The sequence below is a fragment of the Eumetopias jubatus genome, unplaced genomic scaffold, assembly GCF_037043125.1.
Source record: "Eumetopias jubatus isolate StellerSeaLion01/CBP00866 unplaced genomic scaffold, mEumJub1_p1.0 scaffold_9, whole genome shotgun sequence".
NCBI classification, from domain to species: Eukaryota; Metazoa; Chordata; class Mammalia; order Carnivora; family Otariidae; genus Eumetopias; species Eumetopias jubatus.
In genome coordinates, this window is record NW_028274815.1 from 65,339,139 (window position 1) to 65,361,040 (window position 21,902).

Genomic DNA, 21,902 nt, shown 5'->3' on the forward strand with positions numbered 1-21,902 from the left:
CATGGCTGACCTCAGTCGTTTCCCTTATGAATAAAGCAGTGCTTTTGCCGTTTGAGATACTCCCACCACAGAGGCCTTTCATAAATGAAAAGTCTGGGAAACGAGGTCTTCTGAAATACCAGCATAGGAATGGATATTCTTTGAGTCTCTGACATAGATGTATGTTTTAGTGACTTATCACATTAACTTTCTGATGTTTAAGACAAATAGAAATGCATACAAGTAGAAAAGAAAAGCATAGAGGCAGCTGGCTGGCTCAGTCAGTAGGGTGAGCGACTCTTGATCTCAGGGTTGTGGATTTGAGCCCCCCATGTTGGTGTAGAGATTACTTAAAAAATAAAACCTTTAGAAAAAAGTGTAAGAGAGTTTAACAATGCATAACAATTCTTACATGACTTTCTCATATGACATATGTTTTGTGAGTAAATAATAACAGGGTCTCAAAGTACAACTTTTAAAATAATAAAATTGTATTATTTAAATAATGGTATGAATTGACAGTATAATCGAAGATAGTTCAAAGAGATCCTATCTGTCTATGTGTTCTTCAGCATTAGATAAACTGCTAAGAGCGAAGGAGAGGATAAATCATCTCAGCTTGAGTTGGAGAAGCTGTAAATGAAAATGTAGTCAGTTCATTTCCTAGCAGATCCAGCTCTAGGTATATGACAGAGCATGCATTCAACTCCTTTGAAATAATTTCTTGAAGGGGATTTCATGCAGTTGTGTTTTACTGAATTTCAGGAAGTTTCCCATCCGAAAGAATTAAAAATTAAAGTGAGTCCAAGTATGTACAAAGCGTGTTAAAAATATCACCAGTGTTAAGTGCGGTGAGTCCTATTGCAGTTTTGTTTGTTTGTTTGTTTGTTTTGATAGAGAAGGGAAAAAAATATAGTGGCATGAGGCAGTGGTATTTTTTTAATTATTAAATTATTTTAACTCACCTAATATTTTTACTCAATAATCTTTCTCAGAAGTTCAGCGGACCTGGTTCTTAAGAAGGGGTAGGTCCAGGTAGCATAATTTTTACGTTTAAAACCTATTTAATGATATATTAAGTCCACTAGAAATATTAGTCTATTTATCAAAGAGCCTTAGAAGTGAACAAGAAAGTAGGAAGGAAATTGTAGGACATCAGGAATGCAATGGGGTGGAGGCGGTTTGCAGAGAGGTCTCAGAAAGAAAAGCCGCAGTCACTGGTGAGGCCTCCCTTAGAACATACAGCAGCCGGCCCCAGTCCTTGATCTTCTGCCTGCATGTACTGAGGAAACTTGCCACATCTGAGTCTCACATTTCGGTATCTCTCAGGGCTGTTATCACTGCAAATGTTGGCAGATGCTCTTGACAAAAAACAATAGGAATTCTGCTGTCATTTCTGCATTAGCGAGTCATAAAGCTCTGAAAGAAACCCCAGTAGAAATGTTTTCATCAAGTGCATATGAGAATATAATAAAAGACACAAAAAAGAGCAGATAATTTCAAAGCAAGACCGTGGCACCTCTGCATAGTACCTTAAGAGGACAGAGTTGGAATCACTGATTTGAAAATAATGATGATGATGATGGATATCAAAACAAAAATAAAAAACAATAACACAAAAAGTTCACCACAACTTTAAAACCAGGTTCAAAGAATTATGTTAAGTAGATGCTTTTATAGGGTATTATCCAATAAACGGCCATACATCCCTCGAGTATTTCTCATCTCCCCTCCTTCTTTCTTTTGGAAAGAATCTCTGTTATCGTTCAAAGCCAATATCTAAGGACAACTCTCTTACAACAGGAACCTCCTACATTCTTATATTGGTAGAGTGAGTGCATCAGCTCTCTCTGGAAATAGAGAGAGTTGAAAGGCAACACATCAGGAACCATTCTCTGAGCATTTTTAGGAGAAGGCAGGAATTGAGGAATACATTCTAATTACTGATGGCTCATCTTTTGTATTGAATTTTAGCCCACTGTTTGTTCCAAAGCACCACCCTGGGTTTACCACAGTGATGATCTAAGGCTCTCAGTTTCTATGCAAAATTTGTCATCTAGGAATTCCAAGTTCGATAAAATTTTTTAACAAAGCTTAGACTTCAGTTGTTGAAGAATGCCAAAATCACATAATCTTCTTAACTCACCTATTTAACTTCATAATGGGAGAGAGTTAATTGAATGCAAAGGTAATGTTGAAAAGGCAAAATTAAATTTTACTTATAAATTACTGTAATATGAATGCACATGCACAAATTCACATCACACTTTGATCCCAAAGAAATTCATTATAACAGATTCATTATATTATGACTGAGCATTTTTTACTTTTCTGAAACTATAATCTACCTACTCCTTAGGGCACAGTTAGCAAATTATAGAACTGCTTTGGGGAAATATCTTTTTTAAACTGAAATGAAATGCTTTGGGAAAATAGGTATTTTCAACTACACCAGTTTTATCTCTCCTAGAGGAGTATGAACAAGTTGAATCCTTTGCATTTTGAAATTTGCAATGAAAGAGGTTTTTTTTTTTAAGATTTTATTTATTTATTTGAGAGAGAAGAGAGAAAGAGAGGCTCCCAGCTAAAGGAACCCAATATAGCTGTATCCCAGGACCCAGGGATCATGACCTGAGCTGAAGGCAGATGCTTAACTGATTGAGCCACCCAGGGGCCCCCCAAAAAGGTTTTTTTAAAAAAGATTTATTTATTTGGGGGGGCATGCTGGTGGGGAGGGGCAAAAAGAGAGGGTGAGAGAATCTCAAGCAGACTCCACACTGAACGTGGAGCCTGACACAGGGCTCCATCCCACGACCCTGAGATCATGACATGAGGCCAAATCAAGAGTCAGATGCTCAACCAACTGAGCCACCCAGTCACCCCAGCAATTAAAGTTAAAAAAAAAAGGCCACAGTATTAAAGTTTGATTTATATCTGGTTACTGAACAGATCTTTAGAGACTTGTCAACATAAATGATCTCAAATACAATATATTGGGTAGAAGTATTATACAATTTATTTACACTAAAACACACAAAACAGGACTGTATATTCTAACGGATGCACTGTATAGTCTAATGGATGGATGTATAATAAAAGTATAAAACCATTTCAGGGAAGGATTCACACCTACCAGGATAGTGGTAGGTGGGTGGGTAAAGAGATGGGAATACAGTAAGGCTTTAGCTATGTCTCAAATGTTTCATTTCTGGAAATAAAGTGAGCCGAGACAAGCACTGGTTAATGTTAGCATGTGTTAAATCTGAGTGGTACACACCGGCACATATGAAATTATTTTCTGAACGCTTGAAATCTTTTATCATTTTAAATATTTCTAATATAATAATATTACAGAGTATTGTTTTAAGAATAAAGTAAAAACCTTTATTTCTTTAAAAAAAGTATGATGACAATTCAACATAGGGAATGTAGTTAATGGTACTGCAATAGTATCATTGTATGGTGACAGATGGTAGCTAGACTTGCGGTGAGTATAACGTAATGTATAGAGTTGTTGAACCACTATGTTGTACACCCGAATGTCACTTATGTGTCAATTATACTTCTTTGGGTTTTTTTTAAACGGAGGAAATAGTAACATCTGCACAACCAACTCAAACTCTGTGCTGGATGTCTTTACCAGACATAGACGAGTGCACTGCAGGGACTCACAACTGTAGAGCCGACCAAGTGTGCATCAATTTACGAGGCTCCTTCGCCTGTCAGTGCCCTCCAGGGTATCAGAAGCGAGGAGAGCAGTGTGTAGGTAAGTACAGCAGAGCAGTGAGCAAAATCCTGTCCTAAACCTCTTACTTGTTTAAACCTCAGTCATTCAAAACAAAGCACTCATATTTATTTGGAGAATGATAACTAACAACTGCTTATTCTTTCATTGACTCCTGATCCATTTTCCACATTAACAAGAAAGAGCTAACCTTAAAGGGTGAGCATATTCTGGATATCAAAGTGTTGGCTACATGTCAGACTAAGCAAAAGCAAAAATTTGGAGTATGAATGGGACCACAAAAGCAACCAAGAAAATAATTTTAAATTAGCTATTTGGGGGCCATAGCACCAAAATATTGATGAGGTGACCTTCATTCACTGGTTCATAAAATAGCATAGCTTATAGGACACATGGTGAGGTTCAAATCCCAGCTCTACCCCTAATTCACTTTGAGGCTTTAGACAAATGACTTACATAATCAGGAGCTCATGTATGGGAGTGCTTAGAGCTGTGACAAGTCCTGGGTGGAATAGCTGTGTGCTATCATTATGTGATGAGTTAAGAGACATGTACTAAACATTCGTTATGTTGCACGTGGGTTCAGTGCTGGGAATGCAAAGCTAAGTACAGCATGTGCCCCTACTTGAGAGCTCTACTTAAGCTACCTGAGGGTAGGATCCGGGTCTGGTTTGTGTCACTGCTGTCTCCCCAGACCTGAAAAGTGCCTGCCAAGTAGATGCTCTGTGCACTGTTTTTTATAATGACTAGAAGAATACAGTATGAGGATACTGACTGGCAAATGAGAAGTAAACAGTAAAAGTAAATGTGTTCTGTGTTCAGCCATGAGGTCCAGCACTAGGAGTAAAAGTTTGTTACTGACTCCCTATGTCAGTTGTGTTCATATGATATTGATAGTGATTTACATACCACCTTTTAACATACATCAGTGAAGAGTCCTTGTTTCCTCTTTGGAACAGAGGATAAGAATGTGGGGACAGGAAGCTAGCATTAATTTTCACCTGAGAATGTCCACTGTTGATGTCAGGATGTCAACACTGAGCTCCTCAAGGGCCCTGGCCCAGTCCTGCCCGCCACGGGGCTGTGCCCAGGTTTTGGGGTGAGTGCCCAGCCTCTGAGGAAGGCCCATGCTTTGTGTGACTGAAGCTGTGATGTAGGAGAAGATTGTATGGAAAACTCCACAGGCACCAAAGTTTTGCCTGATGGATTAGTCAGGAAAATAAACAATTGAGGGTATAAAAGGTACAGAAAAAGAACTAAGTCAACCTACTATGGGAAAAATTAAAGGGAATAAAATGTATGATTACAGCCCTATATGATATGGCAGGAGGAAACATTGTTAAATTCAGATCTAATCATGTGGCTTCCCTGCTGTTCCCCTCACCCACAAAACCAACTCCACATTCGTCAACAGAGCATATAAGGTCTTCTTCCATCAGATCCTTGCCCAGCTCTGTTGTATCAACACCCTTCTCCCCCCAAAATATTACACTTCAGCCTTGTTCACTGGTTACATTTCCCCACATACATCACACAGTGTCACACTTTAGTGCCTCTACATAAGCTCTTTCAGCACCAGGAACATGCAGCCCTGGCAAACTCCTATTCAGTTTCCAAATCCCAGCTCAGGGTCACTTCATCTGGGAAGTCTTCCATGATTTACCTAGACATGATTAGTTACTCCCTCCGCTATGTCACTACTTCTCAAACCTTGATGAGTCTTTTTTTTTTTTTGTAAATTTCTAGTCTGTTGCAGATTGATACTACTATAAAGTACAATTAAAAAATGTTGTGGTAACACAAATTGCTATTCCTAAACACATATTCTCAATTTTTCTCAATTTCTGTACTTATTTGTTGCAGACTGGTCCAAATAGTCCATGGACCAACAGTGGTCAGCAGGTCACACCTTGAGTAGAATGGGCTCTTTCTGTCCCTTGTACAGCTTTCTACTGTTGATCTTACCATTCCATGCAATAATATGTTCTCATGCCTTTTGTCCATGATGTCCAGACAGGGTATACTGTATGTATTTATGATCATTATAAAACTGTAGTGCCAAACACGATGCTTGCAAATAACAATGATTCAATGGATGTTCACTGGTTGCAAAGACATGCATCGTTTATTCATCAAGTATTTACTGAGGGCTGACTATGTACCAGATACTGTTCTAAGTGCTGGGCCTTCATGGTGAACAAACACATTTTACAGAATCACGTCCCTCATGGAGCTATTAGAAGGGACCATTTATACAAATTAGCTGTGAATACTGGGCACCTGGCTATAATATGGTGTACTAGGAAGAACTATGCTAAAATTGCTCTTATTTAGTATAAAGTCTACACTCATTCAACTAATGTTTATCAAGTACCTACTATGCCAGACCCTGTTCCAGGTATTAAGCACAAAGCAGTGAACAGACAAAAAATATTCTACCTTCACCGAAGAGGAAACAAGTCTTATTTACCGTGCATTATAGTGAGGGAGAAAGATAAGAAGCAAATAAACACATAACACAATGTGAAGGAGTGTCAATGGCTACAAAGAAATATAAAGCAGAAAAAGGGACAGATGGGACAGCAGAAGCCATTTTATATAGATGGACAGAGATGGCCTCCCTGAGGTAGCATTTGAGCAGACACCTCAATAAAGGAGGTGGAAAGCCATGTCAATGTCATTACCTTTTATTTCAATATTCAAGTGAAATCAAATCTATCTTGCAGCCTATTATTAATAGCTGCCATTTACTTTTACCTGTTTTTTTTGCAAGGAAGTTTGCCTGTATAATTTCATGTTATCCTCCCAACAAGTCTACCACGTTGTTGTATTATCGCTTACAGAAGAGGAAATGGAAGCTCTGAGAGGTTAAGACCATGCTAGTAAGTGCCAGAACAAAGATTCATCTCAGGTTATCCTGAGGCCACTTGAGCATACTGCCTCGCACAGTTTTATTCAGAAGAACTCAGTATAAAGTCTTGTTTTCTTTTCATTTTTTACCATAAGTTAGTGTCACTACAGTCTTAACATTTACATGCATAACTGTTATTTTAAATTACACACGCCATGTTAGAGTTGTCACAAAGTGTAGAGTTAATGAAATTTTATTATCCTTCTAAGATGTTAATTAATCCTACCCCGCAAGTTCTCAACTGACCATTTTATTGTGGGAAATATTTATCTGAGAAGAACACAGCCTGGAACACTTCATCGGAGTGTCAGAGGGTACTCTCAAGAGGTAATTTGTTCAGCATCCTACTCCTTCCACAGTGTTCTTTCATTTGGTTCTCACAGAAACTTCGTAAGATACACATAGCAAGCATTACTATCCACATTTTACAAAAGAAAAAACCAAGATGCCAAACATTTATGTGACTTGGCCAACGTCATCAGCCGAGCAACAGACCACGCCTCCTTTCTCTTAGTTTTATGTTACATCAGTCGATTCTTCCATAGCCCTTTTTTACTTCTGTCCTTACAGATAATCTTTTAGATCCCGGAACTGACATATGTATTCTCATATATATGTGAAATAGTCTTCATTGCTTTTCGGTCTTTAAATCTCAACCCACTCAACCAGCCTTATGGAGTCTTTATTTTTAACATCTCACTCAACTGCAGAATGCAAACCAAAGTATATTTTTTAAAAAAATAAACCCTAATTTAAAAAGAGAGAGAGGATTACTTTTAAAATGAGATTTTTCTCCAGCTAGGTTTTCTAGATAATGTTCTGCTGAGAACTAAAGAGCTAACAACTATGGATAGTCAATAATGTGGTTCTCTTTGTGTGCCTGATAACCCAGACATAGATGAATGCACCATCCCTCCATATTGCCACCAAAGATGCGTGAATACACCGGGATCATTTTATTGCCAGTGCAGTCCTGGGTTTCAGTTGGCCGCAAACAACTATACCTGTGTAGGTAAGATTTGGGGAAACTGCCACACTGATGGATTTCTGTCTTCAAAACAAACATCAGGGCATGTTGCAGTATTTCCAGTTTTCTGTGCTCTTGAGTGAACTGGCATTATCTTCCCTGCATAAAGCTGAAAAGACAATAACTAATCTGTTTCTTAAAACACATCAAGATGTGAATGGAAAACTTTGTTAACCTTGGTTTTACTTCTCCTCTGTGGGTGTATCAAAGATACAAAAAACTACAGATCAATCGATATACACACACCAGTGAGTCAACAATGTGTGATATAAATGCTGAAGGTGCCAATGCTGTAAGTTCAAGTACATAAAATTCCACTGAAAGTGCATCTGATTTTTACATGCTTCTTTTCCCCTTTCAGAATGCAGTGTCATGGCACACAATCTTAAGATTGGCATGACATGGAAAGAATCTAGTGCAGGAAAAATGCCTTTTCACAATATTTTCAGTGCCTTAAAGCATTGCAAAACTCTGTATGGGTCTCAAAGGCTTATGTTATAATTGTAATGGAATTTAACAGAACCCATTTAAAAAGTAATAAATAGCACAGATAAATCTTCACCACAGCATGCTGAGAGACCGTATCAGTATGAATGTCTTATATCAATTATTTATGGACTTGGCACTTTGCATCTGAACAACAATAAAAGAAAATAGATACTGGAATGTATATTTATTAGAATCATTAAATTCTTTTGGAAAAATTCATCAAACACAAAACTGTCATTCCCAGAAAGAAATATTCTGGTATTTCTAAAAGAAGTGCATGACAGACGTTTGAAGTTATTCCAACAAATATGAAACCTGAATGATGTTCTCCAGTGAGCTTCTGCAGGGCAAAGAATCCAACCCGGGAATCATTCACTTATCATTAAATGGCATAGGTACAAAAGAGCAAGGATATGTTTTAAGACATAGATATATAAATATATATAATGTTTCCTCTCAGATATAAATGAATGTGACGCTAGCAATCAATGTGCTCAGCAATGCTACAATATTCTCGGTTCATTCATCTGTCAGTGCAATCAAGGATATGAACTGAGCAGTGACAGGCTCAACTGTGAAGGTAAAATATTTTCCAATAATTTGTAATAACAGTTCAGTCTGAATAATTGCTGTTGCTTTATCCAATTATGTCTGTTTATGAAAACAAATTTTTAACCATGGGAATTCTATTTTAAAATCCAGTTAATTAAGTTCAATTATAACATTGGCTTTTTAGCATGTTATCAAGAGAAAGGAGAAGGAACAAAATAACTGAAATATTAGATTAAGACTGGGTCTAATAATTAGAAGGAGTGTTCTAGTGTCTTGCTTCCCAAAGTGATCTGATGGCCAGCAGCAATGACACCTCCTTGTCTCTACTTGGGAGAAATACAGATCTCAGGCCCCAGACCAGACCTCTGAGTCAGATGCTGCATTTAACAAGAATCCCAGGTGGCTTGTATGCACATTTAAATTTTGAAGAGAGCTAATCACATGTCAGAAACATTAGAATATAGACCAAGAGACCCGTTCTCTAGTCTTTTTCCCACCACTGTGTGATTTGGACACATTTCTTTTTTTTTTTTATGTTATGCATTCAATTTATTTGAAACTTTCCAATGGACACATTTCTTAAGTTGCCTGGGTTTCACTTTCCACATGAGTAAAAAGAGGGCCATTTAATTGGAAGGATGACCTTCAGAGTCCATTGCCCATGCATGTTCCACTGTGCAATTCAGAAGGCATAAGACATCCTGAGGGGAATGCCATTGACACTTGGGGCCTCCCAGCTTTACTTGGGGCCACAAAGGTCATAACCCACCCAAAGAGACCTCATATCATGCCACTATGCTCAAAACCAAAAGGGGCTGGCTCTGGAGAGCTGCCTCTGCCCTTCTGAGCAAACTATAAGGACATCACCATTGAGAAATGCAAAGCATTCTTCCCCTGAATTCCCAATTCATTCAGTCTGCTCAGTCGGTATGGTTAGGTCTGAGATTCACCAAACTCTCAGCAATGATTGAGGTAAACTGATGGTAAGAAAAACTCTTTGTGTGGTGAAGTTCTAGAGGAAATGAGCTGATATTGTAGAATGTTCCCCTGAGCTTCTTACAAAGTATTATATTTCTGTTTTAGAGTTTGCAGCATTTTTACTCTCTTACCTTACCTTTAAAAATATTACCGAAGCAGTGACCTGAAAGTTTTTCAACTCTGTGTCCCTGCTCTTGTCTGATTCAACAGACATTGATGAATGCAGAACCTCAAGCTACCTGTGTCAGTATCAATGTGTCAATGAACCTGGGAAATTCTCGTGTATGTGCCCCCAGGGATACCAAGTGGTGAGAAGTAGAACCTGTCAGGGTGAGTTTATTGTTTTCGTATCTGTTAAGTGTTCATTTTTAACCAGAAAAATAGCAGGGAGAAAGTTACAGGATCCTCTACCATAGACTTTCATTTTTTCCCTCTTGAATAAAATCTGAGCTCTTTTTTCCCTTGTTCATCATGCAATATGCACATCTCATTAAAAGGGTATTATTCAGTTAACACTGACTTTTTTAAAACTTAAAGTAATTGTTTTTCTTTCTTAAGATATAAATAATTTTAATAAAATAATGATATCTCTTCTATATAGCCTACATAATCTCTATGATATACATCTTCTAATCACCTGCCCCAAAAGATTCAATTATTAAAATATTTCGCCATGAGTTTGAGTCTCGAGAATAAACTTAATATGTGGGTTAGGCAAACCTTAAACCAGTCTCATATCCTCTAAAACACCAGGATTATGAATTGGGCAGTAATTTAGGTGCTGATAAAATCAGCCCCATGTGTATTAAAATGTGCTTGAATTCTTCAGCAAAAAAACCCATTGATCCCAAAATAGCTAATATCCTAGGGTCCAGTTTTAAAATAAACTCAGGTGATCTTCATACCTACACACCTCCAATGCTACATGTAGTTTCAAATTTCTTTAACAGGGAAAAGTCTGCTCAGATAGAAACCATAAGTATAGATAATCCTAGAAAAGCTAGTATAGACAAAGTTTACATAAAGTAGTGAAGGAGTGGGGAAAAAATGACTGAACTTGAAGACAGAAAATTTGTTTGAGTCCTAGCTGTACTGCCTTCTCTCTGTACAGTCTTGAACAGATTATCAAACGTCTCCAAGCCTCAGCTTTCTCATTTGGAAAAGGGAGTTGTGAGCATGAAATGAGATGACACACATAAAAATTATTTGTAAACTAAAAAGGCTTACAATCCAAGATGTTTTCATAAAATTTACTTAGCGATGTAAGTGACTAGTAGCAAATCTGTCCGAGATAGTCCTCTTTAATCAGAACTAAGAAAGGACATACAAGGGCAGTAAAATCTTTTAAGAAAGGAAAAAAATCAAGGAAAGGAGACACTAGGGATTTGCAGTCTATATCATGATTTTACAGGAGAATATTAACTCAGAGGAACACCCAGGACCTGGGATTTTATAGGATGCATATGATCATTCAACTAGACTCCAACCACTAAGTATGAGCGTAATCAGAATGCCATTCATTGCACAATGAACACCTTTATACCCCTTTCCAAGTTCCTAGAGGCTCTAATGTTAATTGTGGAAAAACATTGCATTCTGATGGTTTTACTTTCTGAAGCCTGAGACTTTTAACATGAATATTACATGGAGGAAGGAAGATGTTAGCCAGTGGGATATCTTAACCAATTTCCCTAGAGTCCTTCAAATAAATGTCTATGTGTTTTTGATCATAAATGGATTTGGTACTCAGCAAAGGACAGAAGTAAATTGACATACAGTGGAATCTTACCTGCCTACTCTATGTATATGGAAACATATCTGTTACAATTAAAGGTGAAAAATATACTGGAATTGCAAATAAGGGATTCATGAGTGTTATATCTTGAAGATATGCAGCTCCAGAATGTTTGGTTAAGCCAAAACATTTTTTATGAGAGAGACTTAACATTCTTTTAAGGTACAAAGCAATTGGTTTTCTCCATTAAAATCATCTCTTCCCAACCTCATCTATAGACTAAAGTAAAACCAAAAGAGTATGGATTCTTACCTTGACCCAAAAGGCTTATTTTGAGGATGAAATAACTGTTCTCATTTCCACAACCTTGCAAAAATGAAAAATCTGTTGTGTGTTTTGGTGGGGTGGAGGAGGCCACAGAGGAGACAGACAGAGAAACAGAGACAGAGAGAGAATACATATACACACAGACACACATTCATCAAATATTTTAATACTATTAATAATTCCTGAAAAACATTCTGGAATGATTAAGATATTGATTATGCTAGGCTCTAAGTTAATGGAAGTAATAAATGAAATTATTACATAAAGTTTCCTTTTGCCATTTTTGGTATCCATATAACAAACCAGTCTTAGTTCTCCTTGTAGCTAATAGCATCTTTATTTTTCAGAGAAGTGAAGAATATTGAAAGGACAAGTCAATTATGATTTCTTCCAAGGGATCTAAATTCTTTCTTTAGCCATAGCCAGTCCAAAAGAAGATACTTTGTATAACTGACTCTTGGAAACTCGTGGAAATTTTCCAGTCTCCCCTTGAGTTCCAGATATGCCAACCAGTTTGGAAGCTAAAAGAAAATTTTTTACCTCCAAGGACAAGTCATGGAATTATTCTCATTTAGAGGATGTGTAGTGCCTTACAGTGTAAACATGCCTGTCACTACCTGTATGAACTTGAGCCGCTTACTTAACCTTTATTTGTTTTTCCTCCAAGTCAAGTAGAGATAATATCTTTCTCATCTATGTCTACATGATTTGTGTGAAGAGCAACTTAGTTCATTTTAATATTTCTTAAAAGCCAGGTGCCCCTGAGTGCATTAATGCTAGGTGATAAAGGGATATAAAGATGAATACTATAGTCCTGCTCTAATGGGGTTTATAAGCTAATAGAGGGGTTAAGACAAACATGCAGATTTCAGTAATGCAAAGCAGAGAGCAATAAAGCCCCCCCAAAGAACATGGGGTGTGAGAATTCTGATAGGAAAAACAGATTAAACCCCAGCAACTCACCCATTTCTGGCTTGTAGCAGGGATTCAGTAAATTACTTATGGAAGGGGTAAATTAATGAATGAAAGTGTCTGGTTATGAGGCAGAAGGATTCAGAAAAGGCTTATAATGGATAAAATAGAAATCATTATTCAAATGTAAAGGGAGGTAGACATAGCTAGGGATGTGAATATTAATAGAATTTTCATTGTTGTTGTTCTAGTAGTAAATATAATGGCTCTCTAGTGGAAGTGTTCTCTCAGATGTCATCTGGAGGCTCCTAATTCCCAAATCCAAAACCAGTCCTTGTCCAGCCTCGCCTTCTCACAGTACTCTTTTTCTGGGACTCTCTGCCCTTCTGGCTTCCTCACACTGTCTTTTCCTAGCTTGCCTCTCATCACAGCCCCTGCTTTAATTCCCCTTCTTCCACACAGTCTCCAAATAGCTATGCCACCCAAGGTGGAACACATCCAGATAGATTCAGGTTGTATGGGGATCTGGGCTAAGTTTAATGTGCTTTTAGACACAAGGCTGAGTAGGACCTGAGTTCATTGCATTTAATTGAGGACAGATGTAGCTGAGTCATTCCAGACAGATTAGTATGTGTCATTTTATGATATTTTTATCAAGCACCTATTGTTCGTTCATCTGTTGAATTCAAAGCCAAACGTTAGCCATTGACTGTGCTTATATAAAAGTGAAAGACACCAATTCTTGCCCTCAGGGAGATTGTAATTTAGTTAAGAATATAGATATGGCAATAGTAATAATAAAATAAAATGGAACTAAATAAGAGATGGATAATGCACTGGAAGATTAGAAGCAGAATAAATTCTGCCTGGAGGGTTAGAAGGCTGCAGGAAGGAAGAGGCATCTCAGTTTGGCCTTGAAGTGTGCTGGTTAGATGGGATTTTTCCCAGCATTCTAGGCTGGGAAAGCAGCAAGCAAAACGAATGGAGAGGGCATTTGACTGACTCAGGAGCTTCCAAGAGAGGTAAAGCCTAGCGGTGTGGTTTTGGTAAGCAAGGCATGAGGGTGGAGACTTGATGCTCTGGACAGTGGGTTACACTGTCCAGAGGAAGCACAGCACAAGAAGTGAAGCTATGAAGTGTTATATGATTTACTTAGATCGGTAAATTCTTTGACCCTATGTGTTTACAGATATAAATGAGTGTGAGACCACAAATGAATGTCGGGAAGATGAAATGTGTTGGAATTATCATGGCGGCTTCCGTTGTTACCCACGAAATCCTTGTCAAGATCCCTATGTTCTAACATCAGAGAAGTAAGAAAAATCAGAGCTTTTGAAAGTGAGAACCTTCTGGTCTTCCCACGCTAAACTGGGAAATACTTTTGGTTTTTTCTGCAGCCGATGTGTTTGCCCAGTCTCAAGTGCGGTGTGCCGGGAACTTCCCCAGTCTATAGTCTACAAGTACATGAGCATCCGATCCGATAGGTCTGTGCCATCAGACATCTTCCAGATACAGGCCACAACCATTTATGCCAACACCATCAATACTTTTCGGATTAAATCTGGAAATGAAAATGGAGAGTTCTACCTAAGAGTAAGTAGTACCCTGAGGGCAGCTGTAGCTGTTGGGACAGGTGCAAGTTTGCTGGGGTTTTGCAGTATTCACTTGGAAGGAAAGCTAACATTTAAGGAGTTTTTATGTGCAAGCATTGTGTAAGGTCTTCCTGTGTGCATTATCTCATTTAATCCTCTTGGTAACACTGTCAGATAGATACTAAATATTTCATCTCCCTTTTTACAGAACAGTGAGACTCAGATTTAGTAGCTTCTCTAAAGTCACTCAGATACCAAGTTGAAGACTCTAATGGAGTTGTGTGTGACCAGCAGAACACAAGTCAATGCACACATACACACATACTCCAAATAGATACCACCAGTTAGTGATAGTTATTTAATTGTACATAGAAAAAATAATTTCTGGAGAGCTTTTCAAAAACCATAAATTCCTTGTTGTTACATCTGCAAGATTATTTACATTCACACCAAAATTGAAAACTGGAAGTCCGTGAGCAATGACCCCAACCCCCTGCACCAAATGTGCCAGTAGTTGTACCCTTCTTGCAAAATTTAGGCAGATAATGTGAGGTCACCTTTGTGTTTTCCATTTATTTCATGCCTATATGAAATCTTTCTCTGAATTCTGCCATTTCTTTCTTGATGGATATCTTTGCTTCCACGTGCCCCTGCCTCTCTTCCTTTAAACTGGCTCTTCGTACCCCCTCATCCTTCCAAGGGCTTCCAAGCAGATCTCCCTGACTCCAGTGCCTCAGCCTTCCAGGCCCCAGACAACATCTCAGCAAGTTCATTTTAGGTGAAAATTCTGACATATTTTAAATACGGCTCACCACTTCATGTGCAAATGATGGCACCCCACCAAGCCGTTTGCAGGGTTCCGGTAACTGTTTCATGCTAAGTATGTTATTCATCCAGTTACAATTTTCTCAAAACTCCTTTGGGCACTCTTCATTTTTAATCAAATTTTAAAGTCAATATTTCATTTTAAAAACATGAAAAGTAAATTGGGAAATTCATTCTTGTGGTAAAGTTTACAGATTTTTAATGTTTACATGTTTATCCCGTTCTTTGATATATTAAGTTCCCTTCCAACTCCAGAATTATGTGATTCTGCTTCTTTGCCAGTAAATTAGAAATGATTAATTTCTCATGACCAACTTCTGAAGAGAAAAATCCAACCCAAAATTTATTACTGTTCTTTTTTTCTAATAGCTAAGAATAAACTTCTTTAACATTTGATGCTTTAAATTTGAGATATACTAGATATTTGTAAGAAGTTTACTTTAAATGAATTTCACACGGTTCAGATAATACCAATTTAATAATTCTAGTCCAAACAAACAACATTATTTGTAACCCATGGCAATAAAATAAGTTCATCTCAAAATCTTTTTTAAAAATAGTTTTCCACTTTGAACTTTTAGCTATTATTTAAGAAAGTAAAATTTCTAGTAAAATCAACAAACGGTTAAGCAAAGTTCCAGCATGTTATTTTCCTTGCAATAAACATAGCACCATAAAAGTTTTATGATTCATATCAGTGCATTTATCGACTTGATATTTTCAAATATAAATTCTCACAGTGTTTTTCTCAAGTAAAATCTTTTTTTTCCATGAATGATATAAAACATTGGCAATTTTGCTAATCCCAGAGTTAAATATTAAGTTATTTGAAACAAAAACTATTTGAAATAAAAAGTCATTTTAAGATTATTTCTTATCACATAATTCAAGAAGTACTTGGATTAAATCCTACAAAATTTTTCTACTGAAAATCCACTTGTGTAGAGAGCATTTGATGTGTAAAAATCAATCATCAGGCCTTAATTAAGCACCCACTGTATGCTCAGCCCCATGCCAGGTGCATGTAATACATAATTCCTTATTTTAAAGAGCTTGAAATATTACGTGTGGCGAAAGTTAACATCTATGAGGGGTGGGAAAGGAGCAATTTATGTTTAATTCCATGGTCCAAGACATCAAAGAATTAATGTTGGCTGGAACAGTTAAAGAATGTTTCTTGATGGTCATGATACTGGACCTGATCTTTGAAGGATCCGTAGAATATAGAATTTTATTTATATTCCTTTTTGGAGAATACTGAGAAAACCCTCTTCCTTAGAAAAGTGGACATACTGTAAAGAAGTAGTACATAAAATTGAAGGTAGAATACCATCCTCCCCAACCATGCCACCCAGTATCTATGGCTTATTGAGCCTATTTTCTTCATAGCCCTTATCACCACTTTGCATAGTAGTCATTGGTCTATGTGTGTGGTCTACAGTGTGGGTGTAAGGAGAGCAGACTTTACCTGTTGGTTCACTCTTCTATACTCAGCACAAGGAATATACCTGGCACCTAGCAGGTGCTCAAAAAAATATTTTTAAATGAATGAATTAATTCAACTAGTGCCTTCAAGGTACTACTATTACCTTCAAGCGGCAAGCACCATGCTGGGTCCTGGAGACACAACAGTGAATAAAACTAAGCCAATTCCTGCCCCAGTGGAGCTCATGGTCAAGACACAGAGCAAGTGCTCACAAGTATGCTGAATGTTACAATAGGGAGTTACAAGTGCTCATGAGTGCCTACCAAGTCAACTGCTAAGAAGATAGGAGTGGTCTGGAAGCTTCTGAAAGAAGTGGACTTAAGCTGAAGACTAACAGTTAAAGACTAGAAAATGGAAAGAATAAAAAGCAGTCCAGTTGGTCTGAAAGTCCCAAGTGCTGCCGGTGGAGTGGCTTGAGAGGAGCCTGGTGAGATGAGCAGAGCCTAGATCACAGAATGCCTTAAAGATCATATTAAGGTTTCAGGTAGAGGAGTTGCTATCAGATTTTCATGTTAAAAAATGATGCCTGGCTACACTGCAGAGCCTGGTTTGGAGTGGGACAAGAATAGAAGAGACCAGTTAGTAGTTCAAGAGAATGGGGTACTATGGTGGTAGCAGTGAGTCCAAAAACAGTGGACAGATTTATGAAGATATAGAAAGAACTAGATGACTTGATGAGTCATTTGCTATGGAGAGGTGGAGGGAAAGGAAGCACTAAAGGTAACTTCCAAAAATAAGTTTCTGTCTTGAGCAACAGTAAATGGTGGTGGTGCCATTTATTAAGATAGGGAAGAAGGAGCCAGTGTTGAGAGGAAGGTGAGTTCAGTCTGGACATCCTTTCAGTTTGGACCCTTCTTTTTCAGTAGGTGACCTCACCTCCTTCCCTTCCGAAACCACTGAGGCCAACAGATATGAATTACCTGAACTTCCCACTCACCCCCTACAAATTTAGGTTCATGTGTCCTCCTTTTTACCTTCTCCCTTGAGTTTTCCAAAGATGAGGTTTCACTTCTGTCAATCGAGGCCAGTTCACTACCTGTACTCTTCCTTCCATCTCCTCTAGAATCTTCTTCCATCAAATACCCATCTACCTCCTACATAGTCAACTTGCCTCCCTATAGATGTTGCCCCTCTCTCTTCTCCTTCCCACCCAGGGTTCTTAAAACACAGCCTATAAACACAGTCTCTGAATTCTCACTTCCTAGTCACCCTTTTCTATCTTCTGTTCCCATTACCCTACTGAAGCTGCCCTGAAAAAAGCCACCAATGACATCCATACTGCTAACTCCAGGGGGCATTTTTCAGTTCCAGGCTCCTTCAGCCTTGCTTGCTACTCTAATGGATACTGCTAGCCATTCATCTGTTTCCCACTTAATCATCTCTTTCTTCTCAGCTTCCCGCAATGGCTTCTTCTCTGCCCACTCCTTAAATATTGGCCTCTCCCAGCTCCAGTGTTATCACATATACATTCTCTCCCTTGGTTTAAATATCCACCCATTGAAGTGACTGCTAAATCCTAATCCACTGTCTCTACCCCTGCTTTCCTCTGGCATTCAGATTCACACATCTACTAACCTGCCCCTCAACTCCTCTTCCTCTACTCTCCAGCACCCATCACATTCTTCATCAAAATCAAACTGCATCCAGTTCTCCTGAACATACTTCTTTATAAAACTTCCAATTATCTTTGGTGACTCTCCTCAGACATTCAAAAGCCTCCCCTCAATGCTTCAAGGTTCCTTCTCTTTTTCCTTGTATTTTTCACTTTTATGTATCTTCACACATATCGTACATAACCTCATGTATCTTAGCATTTGCTATGTTCTATTGAAGTTAACTATTTACATGTCTCTTCACCTACTAGAATGTAAACAAATGCATAATGCTAAGAAGGGAAAGGTGATAACTTTGTTTACCAGTTCAAAAATTATCAGATTCTCACCTGAACTACAGTCTCTGTAAAGGCTGGTACAACTCAGTAAAAGTGAAAAGAAACATTAACAGAGAGGGATGAACAGAAAACACAGAACTATCAAAAAAGCAGGTCCCTGTAACTTGGAACTAATGACTATGTGTGGACAAGGGGAAAAGAACCAAGAAAGGTTGAAACCAAAAAGGAATTAAGTAGTGAGTTTTATCCTATCCTCAAAATTCTTCCCCTAATTCTTATAGGACTAGATATACTCACAATAGAAACTCCAATTCAAAAATTATTCTCTCCCTCCCTCTTTTTTCTTTTATTTTAGCAAACAAGTCCTGTAAGTGCAATGCTTGTGCTGGTGAAGTCGCTATCAGGACCAAGAGAATATATCGTGGACCTGGAGATGCTAACAGTCAACAGTATAGGAACCTTCCGCACAAGCTCAGTGTTAAGATTGACAATAATAGTGGGGCCATTTTCATTTTAGTCTTTTGAAAGAGTCCACAATAGGCATTTAAATCAGCCAAAGAATACTGATACCATAAAGCACTATTTTATTTATAGACGTATCTAGTACATCTACATCTATATGCTGTACACTCACCAATAATTCAAACAATTACACCATGGTATAAAGTGGGCATTTAATCTGTAAAGATTCAAAGTTTGTCTTTATTACTTTATGTAAATTAGACATTAATCCACTAAACTGGTCTTCTTCAAGAGAGCTAAGCATACTCTATTCAATGAAACTTGGATTCTTTTCTGTAAAAGTGGGACAAAGCAATGATTATTTTCTGTGGTGCTTAAGGAAACTTACTACAGCTCCACTGACAGTCTCATAAGGAGGTAACCATCATAACATTGAACAGCATGCAAGTTCAAGAATGAATTTTTTAAATGCTTTGTAAGAAAATGGAAAAAGTCAATAAAAATATATTTCTTTAGAAAATGAAGATCTACCATATTTGCATTGGTTTTATTTTCAATATCAGTCTAAACACAGATTATTGTATAGTATGCTGGTTTCTGTTGAATATTTTAAATTTTGTCAGAAATTTTTTATTATGAATGTAAACAGAAAAGTAAGCAAAATTCTCAGTGAATAAGTTATCCACAGAATAATTATTATATTGAGAAATCTACAGAGAGGGATGAGAAAACATATTCTTTTAAAACTATATTGGAATTGACCTGAAGAAGCAAATTCGGTGTATTCATCAATTCAAGCTGCTATAATAAAATGCTATAGACTGGATGACTTATAAACGACAGAAATTTATTTCTCACAGCCTGGAGACTGGAAGTCTAAGATCGAAGTGCCAGCATGGTCACGTTCTGGTGAGAGCTGTCCTCTGGGTTGCAGACTCGTATCTTCACATGGTAGAAAGAGAGTGAGAGAGTTCTTTTGGGGTCCCTTTTATAAGAGCACTAATCTCATTCATGAGGGCTCCACCCTTATGACCTAATTACCTCTCAAAGGCCTCAAGTCATAATGCTATCACATTGGAAGTTAGGATTTCAACATTTGGGGAGGACACAAACATTCAATCTTTAACACTTGGTAAATGTAAGAACACCCCTGAATTCAGGTCTTCCACAAGATGTAGAACAAAATGAAGAAAAGGGATTGTACTGAGGAAGCTTTAGTTTCTGAATAAAATTAAAACTCTAAAACTTCACTTATAACTAAAATTTCTCATCTTTATATCTGATGCTCACAGAGGAAGAAAATGAGAACAGTTCTTATTCTTGGCATCCATAGTGACTGTGAACTAAAGCAAATTGCCCTCCCTCTGAATTCAGAGAAAAGGTTTTATGTTTTATTTGTTTAAAGTATAACTGCTTCACTTTGATGTATCATATTTTTAAATAAAAATAAATATTCTTGGGGCGCCTGGGTGGCTCAGTCGTTAAGCATCTGCCTTCGGCTCAGGTCATGATCCCAGGGTCCTGGGATCGAGTCCCACATCGGGCTCCCTGCTCCGCGGGAAGCCTGCTTCTCCCTCTCCCACTCCCCCTGCTTGTGTTCCTGCTCTCGCTGTCTCTCTCTCTGTCAAATAAATAAATAAAATCTTTAAAAAATAAATAAATAAATAAAAATATTCTTTTAAAGGATCACTCTATCTTTGAAGGTTTTTTTAAGTGCAACGAGTGACAGTCAATATAATTTTGTCTAGGAAAAAATTAGTTATAGCTTCTACAGCAAGAACAACCATTTGATTTTTTTCTAATAGATAATCTAGGAGATGAGGAAACAAAAAGACTGCTAAAATCATGCCACAAGAATGTGTGCAGCCAATTTTCTCTTACATCCAGTTTCAAAGCACGTATGAATAACCTCTGACACTCAGGCAACCTCGACCCGGAAACAGGTGTTTCTCAAACTGTTGACTAAATGTGCAGTAATTGTCAAAAAGAAAGTTCACCAAGAAATCAAGAAACAAAACACAAACTTCTTGTGTGAACAGGGAATGGGCTTTTGTTATAGGGGCATAGAAACAGTGATGAGAGAACAGCTCTAACCAAGAGCCATATAAGGAAGCAGAATAAACAGCCAGCCACAACACAGCAGGACTGTTGAGTGTGTTCCTGTCACTCCATCCACATGATTACTTGCAGTCCAGATAAATTAAGGCTTGATCTAAACTTTTCTGTTTTTAATCAGTCTATTGGTTTTTCTACATATAGACACAGTTCTCAAGTCAGTGATGGGAATGGTGAAAGTTTAAAAAGAAAGTCTAAGACCTCTTCCAACAGATTTTTCACTCTTAAATAAGAAGGCAGTGTCTTATCTATAACTCTGGAGACGATTACAGAAGAAACAGAAATTTCTCTGAAATATTTATATATAAGCCCTGGCCCTCCACCCCCACCTCTAAGCATACATATATTATTATATAATTACATATTATTATATAACTATATGCTATATATTATAGAATAATATATTTTATGTTATATGTAAATATATAAATTATTTCTGTATTATATAATTAATATATAAAACATGTTATATAATGATTTATAAACTGCATTTTTATAATTATATATCTATATATGTGACATATAGAAATCATTAACTGCAGGGGCGCCTATGTGAGGTAGTTGGTTAAGCGTCCAACTCTTGGTTTCAGCTCAGGTCATGATCTCAGGGTTGTGAAATCGAGTCCCATGTTGGGCTCCGTGCTCAGTGTGGAGTCTGCTTAAGACTGCCCCTCCCTCTCCCTCCGCCCCTCCTCCCTCCCTAAAATAAATAAATGAATCATAAAAGAGAAAGAAAAGAAAAGAAACCAAAAGAAACCATTAACTATAGGTGAGATGGCTGCCCTTTCATTCCAAAGCCTAGCTCTATTCACAAATCATAGACAGATGGAAAGGGTTGATATAGTGAAATGTCACTGGTGTGATTCCTTTTTTATT

The 21,902-nt window shown here is 37.6% G+C and overlaps 1 protein-coding gene across 1 annotated transcript in view; it reads left to right on the top strand.

The window, feature by feature from the left end:
* The window catches only part of EFEMP1 (EGF-like fibulin extracellular matrix protein 1), a 58,504-nt gene extending 39,113 nt beyond the window's left edge, over window positions 1-19,391 (top strand). Inside the window, exons 6-12 of the mRNA XM_028089975.2 lie at window positions 3,623-3,745; window positions 7,528-7,647; window positions 8,612-8,731; window positions 9,892-10,011; window positions 13,845-13,968; window positions 14,053-14,248; window positions 18,805-19,391. Coding sequence (XP_027945776.1) covers window positions 3,623-3,745; window positions 7,528-7,647; window positions 8,612-8,731; window positions 9,892-10,011; window positions 13,845-13,968; window positions 14,053-14,248; window positions 18,805-18,966 — 965 coding nt within the window. The 3' untranslated portion in view covers window positions 18,967-19,391. The remainder of the gene's footprint in view (window positions 1-3,622; window positions 3,746-7,527; window positions 7,648-8,611; window positions 8,732-9,891; window positions 10,012-13,844; window positions 13,969-14,052; window positions 14,249-18,804) is intronic.
* Window positions 19,392-21,902: the final 2,511 nt, after the last annotated feature.